This window comes from Callithrix jacchus, chromosome 7, assembly GCF_049354715.1.
Source record: "Callithrix jacchus isolate 240 chromosome 7, calJac240_pri, whole genome shotgun sequence".
Lineage (NCBI taxonomy): Eukaryota > Metazoa > Chordata > Mammalia > Primates > Cebidae > Callithrix > Callithrix jacchus.
Genome location: NC_133508.1, coordinates 122815930 through 122832429, shown reverse-complemented (window position 1 = coordinate 122832429; position 16500 = coordinate 122815930). Strand labels below are relative to the sequence as shown.

Below are 16500 nucleotides of genomic sequence, written 5' to 3'. Positions count from 1 at the left end.
CTCTGGAGCTGTGTGCCAGGTCAGACTTGAAGACAGCATAGCACTGGGTCTCACCCAAGGTACGCTATAACCACTACCTAGCTACCACCTGTGTTTACTCAAAGCCCTCGTGCTCTGCAATCAGCAGGTGGTGAAGCAGCCAGGTTGTGTCCTTCCCTTCAGGGCAGCAAGTTACCTCAGGCGCTGGGAAGGTCCAGAGATGTCAGCCAGGATCTAGAGACTAGAGTCAAGTGCTCTATACTACTGTGGCTAAGTTAGCACTCAAACCATGAGACACGGACCTTCCCACTCTTTCATCCCCTTTCCAGAGGAAGAGGAGTCTCACCCTGTAGCCACCACCACCACCACCACAGACCCACGAGGAGTACTGCCAGGCTACCACTACTATTCTTCTCAGGCCTAAGAGCTCTTCAGTCAGCTTGTGGTGAATGCTGCCAGGCCTGGGATTTACCCTTCAGGGCAGTGTGCTCTCCTCTGGCCTAGGGCAGGTCCAGAAATGCCATTCAAGACCCAAGGCCAGGAATTGGGGCCCCAGGAGCCCTCTTGGTTCTATACTACACTGTGGCTGAGCTGGTACCTATGATGCAAGACAAAGTCTTCTTTGCTTTTCCATCTGCTTTTGTTAAGCAGAAGGAGTCTCTCATCATAGCCACAATAGCTGGAAATGTGCTGAGTCTCACCTGAAGCTGTCACATCTCAAAGTCTCACCCAAAGGCCTCAGCATACTATCTGGGTATCACTGCTTCATGGAAACAAGTGGATTTGATAACAAAGGCTTGAGCAGTTTTCCGTTCACACGTTTGGTTACTTGAAGAGGCAAAGGTTTTAAGGTATGAGAGCCAATGTACCAAAGAGAAGGGGGTTTGGGGGTGACAAAAATGCTGAAAGCTATTTTCCTACTTTAACATGAGGGAGTGAAACAGAAACCTGCCAGTCACCTAGTGAATTCCTGGCAGAGCTGGTGCCAAAAGACGTGTCTCCTGATTCCCTGGGGTTCTTTCCACTGTATCACCTGCCATTCTGCCCAGAGCACAGCTTTGCTCTGTACTGTGGTCACACTGAAATATTGCTATTGCTCAACTGACTTTCAAATAGTGCCAGAAGGCTGCAAGAAGAGGTTGTGAACAAACCAAGTCTGTACCCTCTGTTGGAAAGCATAACTCTAAAATATGCTTTGCTAATTTTGACACAGTTGCATTTCTTTGTGGAGCAGACAACACGTATGTTCATATGAAAAAATTGTCCTAGTGAGACTACTTACTGTGCTGCTAAATGTCTCATAGAATATTTCTTAAAATTCATGAAATGCCTAAGATTCTGAGATCACTCTAGCTCTCAGTTCTAAAATCTGTACCAAAACACAGCTCAAGACCACCAGGATCTTTGGGATGGAAAAGCAAGAACAACCCAAGGTCTTTACTGTGCATGGGAAGGTACATATATATTATAATGAATATTTCTATATGTACCTTCTTTTTCATATATGCAGATGCATAATTTTTGGTTTTGTTTTCTCAGTATTTAAAGTGGGCAGAACTCCACTCTGGATGTAAGTAAAACTTACGTGTTCTAAATATCATAATTTTATTTTCTACTACTTTCAATTTCCTCAGTGTTGTCTATAGCTAAATAGACATAATTTGCTTCTATTCATCTTCTTTATTAATTGAACACACTTATTGTCAGTGGAATTGACACTTTCACTCTCATTATATTTACTATGATGAAATTCTTAACCCAAAGATTCAATGTTTTCCCATACTAGGTTCTGTTTCACCTTTGAGCTTATTTGGACAAATACTACCTCCCTGCACACTGAAAGGATCTATAAAATATTGCTCCTTGATCTTTGCATAAAAAGCAATTCGTTGAGCTCCAGTGTTGGAGGGCAACACTTCAGGGTTGATGCTGGGAATGTGTAAATCTTGCCTGTGGATTTAGATGTCTATTCAGCAAGATTGCACCACAAAAGCCTCACACCTTTATTATGTTTCACATGTTACATTGCACTAACTTTAACTGCATCTATGACTGGGCCAGGTGGTGTTTAAATTCTCAAATACCTTAACATTTGAATGCTTCAGGCAAGAAAAACTGACTATTCAGAAGAAACAAGCTGTAATATTTCAGGCAAGTCAAAATCAGAAGAGTGAAGGCTTTTGGCCATAGATTTTACTAGTGCATTTCCTAGTAAAATTGCATTTTACTTATGCAGTTCCATAAGGCATTAAAACCATTGCTTAGGCAGTATTTTTCTGTGGGTCTTCATTAAAGTATACATATTATTTAATCTATTTGGAAAAATCCCTTCAGGATCCCAGGAGCTGTCCCCCTCAATTCTTTTTAAAAGCACTTTCTCTTCTGCCTAAAAATTCAAGTACTCTCTTAACTAAGTGCGGACTGAAATATTTCACTATGGATTTGAACAGGAGCCAACATTGATGATAAAAGGAAAACTTCTTCCTATAAAAGGTTTATTGTCAGCACTTTCTAAAGATGGAGATGCCTCTGAAACAGGCTACCAACATTTTCACAAACGTTGACCCAGCTTTCTTAACCTCTCCTAGACCTACGATTTGGGTCCCTTTCTTTTAGGAATGCTCTGGACCTTTGACCTTCTGAATAGCCAACTCTATCTAACTGCTCCCTCCCCCATCAATATAATGTATATTATAAAAAGGAAAGGGGGATGGGGTAGCTTGGTCCTCACGCTATTGGAAAAGTACTTGAAATTCCTTGCATTCCTTTGCATTTAACAGCATGTTTACCTAATCACCGGCTTATTAGGATTAACACAAGTCGTGCTTCAAGCTCATTTAGTGAAAACAAACTGACTCCTATAGACTCAGATTTTTCCTGATAACAGCCAAGGGTAAATTTCTAAGTAGTTCTCTTAATTTTTAGGGAAAATATAAAGTTATAAACAAGCAAGCCTTTAGAATACATTAGCCATATTCAGTCTTGCCCATGGATCTGGATGTGGGCAGCCTGAGTTATGGACTACCCCTCTTATTAAAGGGTTTCTCTACTGAAGTGCCATGCCCACTAACCTGGTGATTAAAATATTAAATTGCTATAGCCATCTCACAGAGTGATGGAGACTCTTAGACTTCAAATTCTGATGAAAATAAAGTGCTGTTTTCTTAAATCACAAGTTTAGCTTCAGAATCTTTCTCATGCTTCATACAGTGTCTTGTGTTCAATACATGTTTTTTAAACATTACTTTATATGCAAAGACTTTACTGAAGATATAAAAGCAATCATTGTCTTATTTTAATAGCTTAATTCACTGCTATATCCCAATATGTCCTGTTTGAGTACATTTTGAACATCTCTAAAAATACTGAAAGGCATACACTCAGATATTAGGTAAATATTTCTTTATTAAATGGTTAATTCCATAAATAAAATCTTTCACTGAATATAAAATTAAAATTATTTACAAATTATTCCAGTATTACATTTCCCCTCCCTCCCCAAAAGCTACATTTTGATAAATAAAAACATTCAGTCTTAAAACACCTGATTTCTGTTTGCAGTTTAGAGTGCAGTTAGCTGCCTCTCACAGACACTCATGGAGTGTCCCCTTCAGGAAGGGATGGAATGCCCTCCCATTTACTTTTGTCAAAGGACGAATAAAAGCTTTAAACTGTCCAACTAATCTTATCTCTGACGACTGTAGAACCCCAAAAGGAAAAAAGCCTAGAGAAAATATGCTTAGCAAATAATTTACAAACAGAAAACAGAAAGTCATCAACACCGGAAGCTCCAAAATGAAGCAGTAACATGTGCTCCAATACTATGAAGCAAAGTATTCTCCAACTGTGGCTGCATTAGTGTCCATCTGCACCAGCACCCTTGGCAGTTTCGAAATACCTTAATGCTCCTCAAGAATAAGCAAGGCATCCCTTCTATAATGAGTCCCATCACCCACACCGCCCCCACCCATTATCTCCATGATTCTGATTCTGACACTCTTCTCCCTTGTTTGTCTAGGTGCACACTGGAAACCCAAATAGCATTTAGTCCCTAAATTTGTGAATGTCGTTGAACAGCCTGTAGAAGGGAAACGCTGCTTCATTGGCATGTGGGCAGTTGTAGTTGCATTTGCAGGACTGGATCATCATGACGTTCTTGGAAAATGTCTCCCCATCTTCACAGCGGAACCGCATCTTCACGGTCCTGGTCATCTGGGGCGTGCAGCAACGGCCGTCCACGCAGGAACCGCAGTACTTGGGCCGGTATTTCTTCACACTCGAACATCCAGCGTAAGTAAACCTGACTGGTTCGGGAGATTTCTTGGTCTTGCTACATTTCTTGCCCTTCTGTAAGAGACAGGAGAGAAGGAAAGTTAGGGGTGATATTTCTCTTTCCTCAAAAACAGATTCATATCCCACCCACCTGCCGGGGAACAGACTACTTGTCCCTGAAGGAACTTACTTTCAGGCTGCTGTACACTGGCTGTCCACAAGGCCGCACCTCGCAAATCCGGGTTTCTTTCACCAGGCGGCATTCCGGGTTGTCATTGGTGACTCGTGTGGAGATACCAGTTCCACAGGTCTTTGAGCACTGGGACCATGAAGTTGTTTGAACGATACATTTCTGGCCATGTAAAGGGTTGTATAGGATGCGAGGCTCCATTCCAAAAACTAGAGAAACAAACAAGAGGGAAGACTTCTCAGAGGCATACTGACACAAACAGGTTCAAGTACTCATGTCTATAAAATTTCAGACCAGAAATGCATCTCAGTACAGTATCTCAGGGCTCAGTCTCCACTTACCAGGGAGCCGCTTCAGTGAGCTGCCTTTTCCAACTGCAATCAATTCATTGTTTCTCGTCAACTCCACCTCGGAAGCATCGAATCCCAGCTCCTTGCCAAGGAGGCCGTCCTGGTCATCCATGGGGTCCTTGACACCATCCTCATCACAGACCCACTCCTCGCAGCACTGCCCAGTAACTTTGACCAGCCGGGGGTTGGGACAGCCCAAGTTGGGGAGAGACAGTTCTTGAGGACACAGAGGAATGCAGCCCACGGCGCCGTCAATACATGTGCACTGATGTTTACAGTTGGGCTGGAAACTTTCCCCGTTCTGGTAGATTCTGGAGTTATATTCACAGGGTCTGCCCTCTGACTGAGCTGCAAACATCACCAAAAGAGAAAGGTAGAAGGGGATAAAGTAAAGATTTCAAACCACCGCCTGAACCTCATACATATTTTCTGCTGTTAAATTCAATTTATGGTAAAGTTCCCTACAATTCCCCGGAGACTCCAGACCAGAACAATAAGTTAGTCAGGAATCACTTTTCCGTATGCACTTTCGTTGGGCCCAGACACACTGAATTGCATTCCAGACTGCTGAAATCATGTGCCTTTCTGCCAAGCTACCAACAACAAAGCATCACCATACATGGTCTCAAAATTACTAAACTTCTGGACTATGGGGACTAGTATATTTTTTTAAAGGGGCCAAACCACAAGCATCTTACCTCTGCAGATCCCCTTCAGAGCGGTGGAGCTGGCGCCGAAGTTGCATTCCAGTCCCTTGGTGTGGTCGCAGGGCTGCGTTTTGCTGCAGTCCTCGTTGAGCTGCTTGGCGCAGACCTTACAGCAGCCGCAGCCGTCCCGGACCAGCCCGACTCCCGGCGCGCACTTGGGCGCCTCCAGGGGGCAGTGGCAGGCGGCGGGGCAGGTGGAGAGTGCCTGGAATGGGGAGAAGAAACGCGTTGAGACTCAGCGCGGTGTACAGGAGGGGCGCTGCGGCTGCCGCAGGAAGGGACGAGGGTCTCCGACCCTGTCGACAGGGAGCCTCTGATCTCGTCCAGCCCGGCCACCCTGGAAGGCTGCGCCCACCAAGAGGTCCCCGACACGTCTTCGCGGGAGGGGGGTGCTTAAAGAAACGGCTACCCGCAAACGGCCACGAACTTTTTAGTTTAGCTTTCCCTGCCATGGGCAATCTGGGACCAAGGGAAGGGACTGGGAAGTGGAAGGGGAAGCGGTGGCAAAAGGAGAGTCTAACTCACCAGCCTGGTCAAGTGGAGAAGGGTGACGGCGACGGCTAGCGCCTTGGCGATGCGGTAGCTCATTGTGGCGCGCAGTAGTAGCCTGGGGCGAGCGCGGCGGCGAAGACGCCAACAAGCTGGTGCGCAGAGGACAGGCCGGGCGTAGTGGGCTCTGGGTGGCGGCGCGGTGGGCCCGGTGGGCAGGGAGGCGAGGGCCGGGCGGCGGGCGGGAGTCTTTCAATCGAGGTCCGGGCGGAGAAGGCGCGGAGGGCGCGGGCGCTGCTCGGGGGCGCTCTCGCTCGCGGTCTGCCCAGGCGCCCCGAAGCCCGCCTTTTATACGGCCGGTGGAGGCGCCGCGTGTTGCAGTGACGTCGGCTCTGTCTCCGCGTTCCAGAATTCTCAAACATCTCAGGAATGCTGGTTGGCGCGGGCTGCTGCCAAGCGCCTCCCCTGGCTCCATTGCACCTTTGTGTGTGTGTGTGTGTGTGTGTGTGTGTGTGTCCGTCCCAGATCCTTCAAGAAAACAGTTCGTTTTTTCCATCTTAAATTACGACTTCTATTGGGGAGGGTTCTTTGGGGCGTGATAGTGGTGATGGTGGTTGGAGGGTCATGAGGCGCGAGAGGGCCCAGTTCAGAACTTTGCCTGGACTGGGTGGGTGGGAGAACCTGAGAGGAAGGAACAAAAGTCGTTTTGTTTGGTGATGCGAGTTGACCCGGCAGTCACGGAAGCCCTCACCCGGGAACGCAGCGAGCTGTTTGCTTGTTTACAGAGAAGGTGAGAGACAAGTTATCTGTTGAAAGAGTAAATGAGAAAGAGGAGTATGTGTCCGACCCAGGAATATTTGTGGACTTCACAGAGGCGGATTCGGATCAAGTCCCAAAGCTTTGGCATGATGTTTATTAGCAAAGTCCAGTGAATTGCAAATTAATACCCACAGTGGCATTTATGAATGAAAAGCGGGGAGTGGGGGGAGCGGGGGACTTCTCCACCGTCTGGCAAATTCCCAGGCAGAGGTCTCCCCCACCCCTCCAGCCCTCCTCTTTTGGGTATGTTGTACTTGTTTGTTTTTGGAGGTTCCCACTGTAGTTCCAGACCACTGCCTGGGTTGGAAGTCCGAGAGGAAACGAACTCGGGGAGTTCTCCGGAAGGCTGACTTATACTTCCTTACGGATGCAGGAGACAGGGTAAGCCCTTCCAACCTCCCTCCGCGGACCGGAGGCTGTGCTAACCAAGCAGCCAGCCAGAAATGCAGGGGACCACCCTGCATTTGGAGTGCTTTGGGCTGAAATCACCTGCAAAGACCGCAAGGCCAAACCAGATTCCAGTACATTATGCCCTATGAATCTCTGGGGAAAGCAGACGCCTTCAAGCTGGAAGTTTTGTGGGGTTTTTAAGTCCTTTCCTAGGGACCACTGGAAGCCTCCCATTTTAAATGAATTGCAATGAGATGTAGTAGGTAATACTCTGTAGTAAAAATGTCAGCAGATTATAAGATCCTGTTTTACCTGCAACATACTCAGGAGAAGCCCCCACCATGGGACAATGTACTTGAATGTTACCAATCCCATTAGTGTGATTGATAAACTTTCCCTACAAGTTTCAAAAACTATCTCTAATTTTAATAAATTGTAATTTTAATAAAAATTATCATGTGAGAGTCATATGCTCTAGGATGACTACTTATCCTTTTTAATGTTTAGGGCTGTTCACACTTCTTCATTTAGCAGTCTTGCTTAAAAGGGCCTTTAGTGCCAATGCTGACTTTTCTGATAAGCACAATGAGAAGCTATCATGATGAAAACACACTCCAATGAAGAGAACTCTTGCAGGAAAGAGTTCAGTTTTATTCATTCAAAAGTGCCCTTTCATAACTGAAAGCAGCATTTGCTAGAGGGAGTGGGAAGCTCTATTGGAGGGTTAGGGGTGAGAGACTTTTCAAGACAATGGATTGTCAGGTGTCATGCAAATCAAGTGAGGAAAGTCTGGGCCCAACATGAACACAGGTTAATACATCAATTATTATTTACACAACATTGCTTTTCCTGCCTTAGCATTTCATTATTGTTTCCTTCTTAATGAAGTGTCTGGGGTGGGGCGGGGGAGGAGGGGTGTAGCCACAGTAAGGGGTGAACAGAGGGAGATGGTAGAGAGAGAATGGAGAGGAGGGTTCCTAGCTTCTGTTGTGGCGTCTTTTCTATTTGACTTCATGGTTGTAAGTATTTCCAGATGGTGAATCAGACAGCAGACGTAACAATATTCCCATATTTGGGTATAGCAGTAGCCTGCGTTTTTAACATTTTTCTGCCTCTGTTATCCAACCACAAAGCATTCTTGACAACTTCAAATGTTGTTAAATATAGATTTAACTTCTCTTCCCAGAGCAGGAAATTCTTTGGAATTCCTTGTTTTTCATGCAATCTGTCTATCATGATTTAGAATAAAAGCACAGTGGATCATCCAACTGGCGGTATATACCTTAATTGGAGGTTGGGGATGGGGGACGGCAGAGATCCAGTCTGCCGCACTGCGTTCAAACACAGCCATTCCAGAGATTCCTTTAAAATCACATTAAAGTTTTCTAACAAGGGTGTGTGGGTTTGTTTCTGGACTTCAACGGGTAATCTTGAGGATGAGTTTCCCCCAAAGGAGAAATTTAGAGAACCTTACCGTCAGCTGCCCATTTCAAGCAGGGGGTGTGTTGTGGGAGGGGGGTGGGAAGCTGGAGCAACAGGGCCAGGAGGTGTGGGAGCGGGAGATACTAGAGTAACCTATGTGCACAGCCTCTCCATATACCATGTGCTGGTGCGCCTGCTAGTAATTGACGACATTAGGCAAGAGAAACAGCAGCTCCTCGAGTCCTGCCCAAGGACCGTCCAGAAACCCCAGCCTCTGGTCGTCTTCTCACCGCCTCTGATGGGAGCTGCAGATCAGTCCTAGTTGACGGACAGGAGGCCAAATGTGCAAATGTTTATGGGTAAGTGTTGCTTCGGGTACTAATTCTGTATGGCTCTTTTGCTAGTTTCTCCCTCACCCTCCCCATACGGGTGCCCAGGCAGGAAATAACGGGCTGCCTTGTTTCCATGGGCTGCCTTGGGTTGCAATCCACGGAGAAGGGGCTACTTGTCTTCTGCAGCTCCTGGCTTCGGGCTGAGCGATGGGGACGTCTCGCCCGCTGCTGCCAGGGAATTTTAGGTTACCTAATGAAGGGCTCACTGTCTGGCGGCAACCGAGAGTAATAACGGTAAATCTGGCGACTCTGGTTTCCTAGCCCTAGGAAGGCTCTCAGACCAGCGTGCATCAGAATCACCTGGAGAACTAGTTAATGATTCCTGGGTCCCACCGCAGAGTTTCTGATTACTTTTCTAACAAGTCCCCAGGTGGTGGTGATGCTGCTGGTCCGGAGATCACACCCTGAGAACCACTGCCGTGGACGACCGGAGTGGGTGTAGTAGGGGTGTGTGTCTCAAAGATACTCGCCCGCACACCCAATGTCACAACTCCACTCTTTATAGCCACCTTAATGAACGGAACAACTTAACGGTGTCTGCAAAAGACCAGCTTTAAGGTGTCGCCGACCCCCCCTCCCCCCCGCACCATCCCATTTCTCTTCTCCACCTTTTCTCCGCCCCCATTCCCAGAGGAAGCCAGGGTCCTAGCCTGGTGGCGGCGGCAAGAACTGGGTGGCCTACGCGCGGAGAGGGCGGGCTCCGGCGCCCCTGCGGAGGCAGCGGGCAGGGTCCTCACGGCGGGCGGGCGCGGGACCCGAGGCAACCGGACGCGCCTGCCTGGCCGCCGCCGCCGCCCCCTGCCGGCCACCCCGCCCGCGCGCCGCAGTCACCACGGTTGCCAGGACTCGAGGTTTCCGGCGGCGCGCGGCGCAGGACGTTTCCAGCCCCGGCCCATATTTGGTGAAAGTCTTTCAAGACTCCGTCATCTAGCTTTGGGGGACGGTGGCGGCGGCGGTGGCCCTGCGACCGGGCCGGACAGCCTTGCGGCGGCCGCCCGCGCCCAGGCCTCCCGCCGCGAGGGGCCCGGAGCCTTGCGGGCGGCGGGGGAGACCCGGGTGGTTGGGCCCCCGGTCCTCACCCCTCTGAGGGCCGAAGTCCGCCATGCGCTGTGTGGGAGGCTGGCGGGGAGCGCGCCGCGGCCCAATTGTGTCACTTTTCCCGTCCACCCTCCTGTTGACTCGTCCTCCCAGCGGAGTAGCGAGTTGCCGCGCTGTGCCAGACTTAGAGGGTGTGCCCGGCGCGGGGGTGGGGGTCGGAGATGGCATTTGCGTGGACAACGAGCGCATCCGAGAGCGGGAGGTGGAGCCGACTCTGGGGAAAAGCCCCGAAGGGCCTGGATTCCATTATCCCCAGAAGGGACACATGCTAGAGCTGGCTCTGGGTTTCTCCTGGCCTCCCACGACCCCTTCCCCTCTTCCTCCTCGAGAAGTTCCGCGTGTGGGGAGCCCTGGATAGGAAGCCCTGGCTCTGCCATCAGTAGCCTGTGGACTTAGGGGTACTGCTCATCCTCTCGGGACCTTGCCTGTTTCTCAGTAAACTGGGAAAGGAGGCAGCAAGTAGTAAAGCCAGAGCAGCTCCTTTCAGAGCCAAATCTCATGTCATCCCTCTAATAATGACAGAAATTAACACATTATATATGGTTCACATGGGTTGGGCACCTCTTTAAATGCTTCCTATATATTGACTCATTTAACTCTCAAATGCCCCATTGAAGCAGGTCCTCTTCGTAACACCATTTTCTGTCTAAATGAAGAAATGGAGGGAAGGTAAGTGACTAGCCAAAGGTCACTACCTCGTCGCCAGTGAAACTGGATTTGGACCCAGATCATAAGATCTCACACTTAGCCACTGCTATACTGCCTACCCTCCATCTCTCACCACAGACATTCAGGCCGATCCCCCTCTCCTGGAACTTTACCTTTATTTAACTCTATCACAGCTTACCCAGATACTCTAGGAGAAATGCATCAGATAAAAATAGTTGATAAATTAACTGAAGCTGTGCTAAGCCCTGAGAATTGCCTAATGTACTGACTCTTAGGAAGGAGGGAGGAAAGGGGTATTATAGTCTAACAGAAAGATTCTTAAAGCAGATACATTCATAGAGTGGTCTTTAAGCACCTTGGCGGGCTGGTGGGGAAGATATTTAGGACATCTGAGGTTCTTTTGATACCTCATAAGCCACATTGTTCAGGCAGTCCCTACTTCTGGAGTAAGGCTTTGGCCTGGTAGGAATTGCATTTGTCACTGAGATAAAGGTTACAGCATCACTTACTTGATAGTTCATCAGTCTGGGTGTTTGTTGCGCACCCAGTCTGTTTTGTTGTTGGTTATTTTTGAAACATGGTCTAGTTCTGTCACCCAGGCTAGAGTGCAGTGGCACAATTTAGGCTCACCATAGCCTCAACCTCCTGGGCTCTAGCCGTCCACCCACCTCAGCCTCCTGCGTAGCTGGGACTGCAGGTGCACACACCACACCCAGCTAATTTTTGTATTTTTGTAGAGATGGGGGTCTCTGCATGTTGCTCAGGCTGGTTTTAAACTCCTGGGCTCAATCCACCTGTCTTGGCTTCCCCAAGTGCTGGGACTGCAGGTGTGAGCCACTGCACCAGGCTCCCAGTCTGTTTTTAACCTGTTTTCTCCCCACCAACTATGTTATAAATATATACAGAGAGAGAGAGAGAGAGAGAGAGAGAGAGAGACATGGGGTTTCACCATATTGACCAGGCTGGTCTCAAATTTCTGGCCTCAAGTGATCCTTCCGCCTCAGCCTTTCAAAGTGCTGGGATTACAGGTACGAGCCACAACACCCAGCCTAATTACCCATATATTTGAGGACAATTTGTTTACCCTTCTCTGAATCCCAGATTTATAGTGCTAGGTACTGGTGACATTGAAGAGGACTTTAATATTGAAAGTCCCCTGGAAGACTCTAAGGCATATTGCAGAAGCGGTTACATAAATGCTGTGTGGACACTTCACTGCCTGAGAAGAGTTAGGCGGAACAACTGATCCGGGGCTGAAAGGATGAGCAGGAGTTTGATAGCAGGGAAGGACATTTAAGAGGAAGGGAACAGGGCCTTGACTGGGCATAACAATCAGTCTGACATGACTGAAACCATAGGATTCCTTTGGTGAACTGCCAAGAGAGGTCAGTTGGGACCGTCTGCAAATGGCCTTACTGTCATGACATTGTAACTTTGCAGAGAGAGCCATGTGTGCTTTTTGGCTAGATTTCCTTGTCTATAGGATAATAGGATTCTCCCAGCTAAGAGGACACATACTCAAGTGCTTGCAGGAGTCAGCCAGGTACCATGCCTCAGAATTAGTGCCGGCTGATATTTGGCCTCAGCCTTGGGAACTGTGGAGACACTGGGACCAACTCTGAGGGGCTGAATGGTTACTAGGTGAAAATGTAGGTTCAATATTTACCTACTTTCTCATTTTAAAAAGAGTTACCAGAGATCTGGATTTTTTATGAAGTCTTCACAAGTTTTTAATGTTGGGAATTAATTACAATGCTAAAATGCCATCTAGGCTACTCCTTGGAAAACCTAACAAGACAATGACTGTGGGTGCCAGTTGTCATCTTCAGACTGAGTATCTCTAAGAATCTGTCCTGCTCCAGCATTCTGTAACTCCCAACCACCCGTGAAATTGTAGGGAACAGCACTCTGAGCTCCATTTAATTGTAAAGTTAACTAGACTTTCATTTGTTTAAGAATCAGGGCTGCTTCTTAACTCTTCATTGTAGGAATTTATATCCTATTAACAAAATTGGAATTGGTGGCTTTTTATTTTATCCACTCCCCAATCACTACTCTGCCTCCCTCCTTCCTGTCCCCCTGAATTGATGTTGTAAGCAGCTGGCATTGCCTTGGCACTGTGATAGGGAACATTTTTTTAGGGCATCCGTATCCCATGGGAACTCTGTTTATTTCCTCCACCTGGCATTTATCCACAGGAAGCCAGCATTCCTGACTCCCTTACCTTACAGAACTTCTTGTTTTGTGATAACACAGAAACATTTTATTGGAAAGGACTAGAAGGAACCTCTCCCACCACACCCTGCAATCCCTCTTCTAGAGATGATTAAGCAATATGAAATATAATAATTGAAAGTCATTATCAAATGGGTTGGCTCCAGATTGAGAGAATCAGCAATTAACCTCTGCCTTTCATGTTTTATTTCTGGAGGTACCTGTCTCTTAACTGACCACTTAACATCACACATAGCATATCTAGAATTTAGAAAGGATTTGCCCTGGGCACAGTAGATGAGCACACAGATTCTACGGAGAGACTGAAGTGATTTATTCGTGCCCAATTTTTGCAAGTCCTGGGGATTGAGCTTAAGGGAGTATTAGAGCAGTTGGATTTATTATGCGAAATAAGATGTATTTACTGCTCCACATGATGCTGGCACATAGTAAGTGCTTAATAAATTACAACTATTTCTACTGCCAAGCACCACCATTATCTTTACATTCACTACAATTAACATGGAATGAGGTAGTCTTATTCCCTAGAGAATACTTTCTATTCTTAACTCTAGTTATAAAATCAATAAAATTCCTTGATATATGGTATATAGATGATGTGATTAAAAGAATCCATCCAGCCTGGTATTCTGGCTGCACTGAGACACCAGTGACCATCTGAAAAAACACTCAAATGGCCTTACCTCGCATGGCACTGGGACTTTGCTTACAGACCATGGTGAGTCCTGTGAGGTTTTGCTTTGGTTTCCTCATTTATAAGACGATAGGATTGTACCAGCTCAGGAGTGGTGCATTCAAGTGCCCCAGGAAGCAGAAAGGTAAAAAAAATCCTTGAGCATTAGTGCCGGCTGACACTTGGCCTTAGCACTGGGGAGACATAGGGATAGTTGGAACCATCTGTGGGGCCTGGGCTTTGCCTACCATGGGCTAAGTAGTTAGTACACACAATGTCATCTGATCTTTATAAACAACCCTGTAGGGTGAGTATTTTATTTCCATTAAAAAGATTCAAAGAATGAAGCTTTGCCAGATGTCAGAAATCAGTACAAGGGTGCAGGGTTGTTAAGGCAGAGCAGAATACCTGTTGCAAAGACCATTCATTTCAGTGAGAGCATGATATTTGTTCATGAAATCTGCCTTAAAGTTCAGGAACTTGCCTGTAACTTCTTGACTTCCCTTTAACAACTGACTGGGAATCTGTCACTTAAATATTGTTCTAAATGTGTCTTTAGCTTGTGTTCTCAGTAACTGGGGCCTACAGTTTAGTTTCTTAATGAGAATCTGATAATAAACAAGTTAAACAATGAAAAAGGGTTCCCTCCTTAGGGCCCTTGCCTGAGCTTGTTTTTATTTCCTCTGGGAGGAAATAAGAGAGGTATGTGTCAGAACAGAGGTGGAACTTCTCAAAGATTGAGAGATAAGTCTACTGTAACTTAGTCATTACCATCAATTTTGTTACCTGAGGCAGGCAGAGCTGCCACCTCCCACAGCCTGTGGTTATCCTCACAACAGAGTTACTAAGCATGGAGCCCTAGAGGACTCTGCCAAGCACACCCTGCATGTGCCTTACGCAAGGTGTCCCTGAGCCTTGAATGTTGGGTGTGTTGGGGGGTGCTCAAGGTTATGGCGATAAAGAAAAAGCATAGTGCCAGGTGCTTCTCTGAAATCATTTACCCTTTCTTTTGTAGTTAGGTTTTAGCTTTCAAAAGAAAAAAAAAAAAAACCTTGTAAGTGGTTCATTCTAAAAGAACAAAGACAATATGTATTCCCTGCTTAACATTTCCCAGGCTCTGGGAAATGTCTTTGGGATAATTAGAAAGTGTAGACCATATGCTAAAGCTTTGCAGACCCGGAAAATAGATGGTTCAGTTCATTCTAATAGACGTGACATTCGTGGCATGCTTCATGCTAGGCAACAACGCAAAGAGGAATAATATCTGGGCTTTGCTTCGTGGCTCTAGCTGCCTAGAGGAGACCCAGATGCTTAAACAGATAATACAATCCTGTGGATTAAAGCTCCAGAAGCAGTGCAGCTTTGGGAGTACAGACAAGGGATGTCCAACTCTGAGTCTCACCCTTTAAAGATGTGAGATCTTGTTAGTGTATATATTGTTATGGATGAAAGGGATTGGGCACAGTTATTCCCTAACATACATGTTCCCTTTGAAGCTGGGGACTGCAAGGAATGTGGACATCCATCCCCAAGATATTATAAAACATCTAAAAGTGAGAAGTGAGAATTTTCAGGTGAGCCTCTTAAAATGCATTGATTACAGATGAGACCACCCCTTTGGGTGCTATTCAAAATTCTCATCACTATGGATCCTTCTTTGGGGCAGGGTGGGGAAAGAAGGGAAGTGACATTTACAGGGCACCTGCCATGGGCCAAATGCCTTACAGGTTCATGTTCATGAGAGCCCTCTGAGACGAACTTTTTGATATCTGTCTAAGATTAGGGAATGAAGGCTCAGAGAAGTTAAGCAGCTTGCCCAGGATCAGTTAGAATGTGACCAAACAAAGATTCTAACCCAGGCCTGTCTGAGGCTCCAAGTTCTGTCCCCTTTCTGCATTTCAGCTACACAGTCCTGACTCCTTGAGTTTTCACTCCCTTTATGAGTGTTTGCCTTTTTTCTCTATTATTTTATTGTTACCAGCACTTTGCCCTTACAGAGCCAGCCCTTTATACTTTCCTTAGCACTTCAGATGCACTGATTTGAAGTATTTGAGCCACTGGTAACTCTAGCTTTTAAAAGGAGATGCAGATTAAAGTGAATGGGATCGCTGCCATCATGTGGACACTCCTGTCAGCATCAGTATGGTCAGAGAACAGGTGTGGTGATAGCCTGCACTTATCTTTGCTTCTTTGGTAGGGACTGTGTAGGATGATTTAGACATATGGACTCTCTGTTTTCCAGGGACAGATGACAGATTCTAGAGGATGTGGTGCAGCATAATTAAAAATAACTAACGGAGTATGATTTTCATATTTTGTGTTTGCAAAATGGATGAGAGGTGCCACGGGCAGTCTGAAGCTGCACTAGAGTACTATTCTGTAACCTGGATAACTGCTTTGAGAAGGAAGTTAGATGACTATATGAAGAAGGTATTAGACAAGTGCACTGTGATGTGTGTGTGTGTGACAGCATGTGTGTTGGAGGGGGGAGGTTAAGGATTGGAGATGTGGAATAAGCAAGGGAGAGAAGTCTCAGAAACAAAAATAGGAAGTATCAGGCATTAGGAGAAAAAAGGCTGAACTCTTTATAGAGGCTTTGAAGCCACGTGCTAGGAAGAAAGAATGCCAGGGTCAGAAGGTACACTTGCAATGGTGCGGCTCAGTTTAACCGCCTAATCTCATGGGGCCTCCGTCTCATTGGTGGTAAAACAGAAACAGTATCTCACAGAATTATTGAGAGAATTGAATAAAGTCTTGTTTCAGCTCTCCAGAAACTGAGATGTGCCCTACAAATGTTTGTGATCAGCATCAGCTT

General features: G+C 46.6%; 2 protein-coding genes across 4 annotated transcripts in view; one reads left to right on the top strand and one right to left on the bottom strand.

Moving 5' to 3' along the window:
* Positions 1-3366: 3366 nt before the first annotated feature.
* CCN1 (cellular communication network factor 1) lies at positions 3367-6310 on the bottom strand. The gene is made up of 5 exons (XM_002749848.7): positions 6024-6310; positions 5490-5703; positions 4783-5139; positions 4442-4650; positions 3367-4326 (listed from the first exon to the last, which is right to left on the bottom strand). Exons 1-5 carry the CDS (start codon positions 6084-6086, stop codon positions 4024-4026), a joined length of 1146 nt encoding a protein of 381 aa, XP_002749894.2. The 5' UTR covers positions 6087-6310; the 3' UTR covers positions 3367-4023.
* A 2286-nt stretch (positions 6311-8596) lies between these two features.
* The window catches only part of DDAH1 (dimethylarginine dimethylaminohydrolase 1), a 275942-nt gene continuing 268038 nt past the window's right edge, over positions 8597-16500 (top strand). For all 3 annotated transcript variants that reach the window (XM_054236493.2, XM_078332352.1, XM_078332351.1), the window contains exon 1: positions 8597-8977. The gene's annotated coding sequence lies outside the window, so the exon portion shown is untranslated. The remainder of the gene's footprint in view (positions 8978-16500) is intronic.

What these genes read in the sequence shown, in the direction of transcription:
- CCN1 (XM_002749848.7), bottom strand. Translation starts at nt 6,086, where the DNA reads ATGAGCTACCGCATCGCCAAGGCGCTAGCCGTCGCCGTCACCCTTCTC. An exon ending in TCTGAAGGGGATCTGCAGAG is followed by an intron (nt 5,140 to 5,489) that starts GTAAGATGCTTG and finishes TGATGTTTGCAG; the next exon opens with CTCAGTCAGAGGGCAGACCC. An exon ending in CTCACTGAAGCGGCTCCCTG is followed by an intron (nt 4,651 to 4,782) that starts GTAAGTGGAGAC and finishes TTGTTTCTCTAG; the next exon opens with TTTTTGGAATGGAGCCTCGC.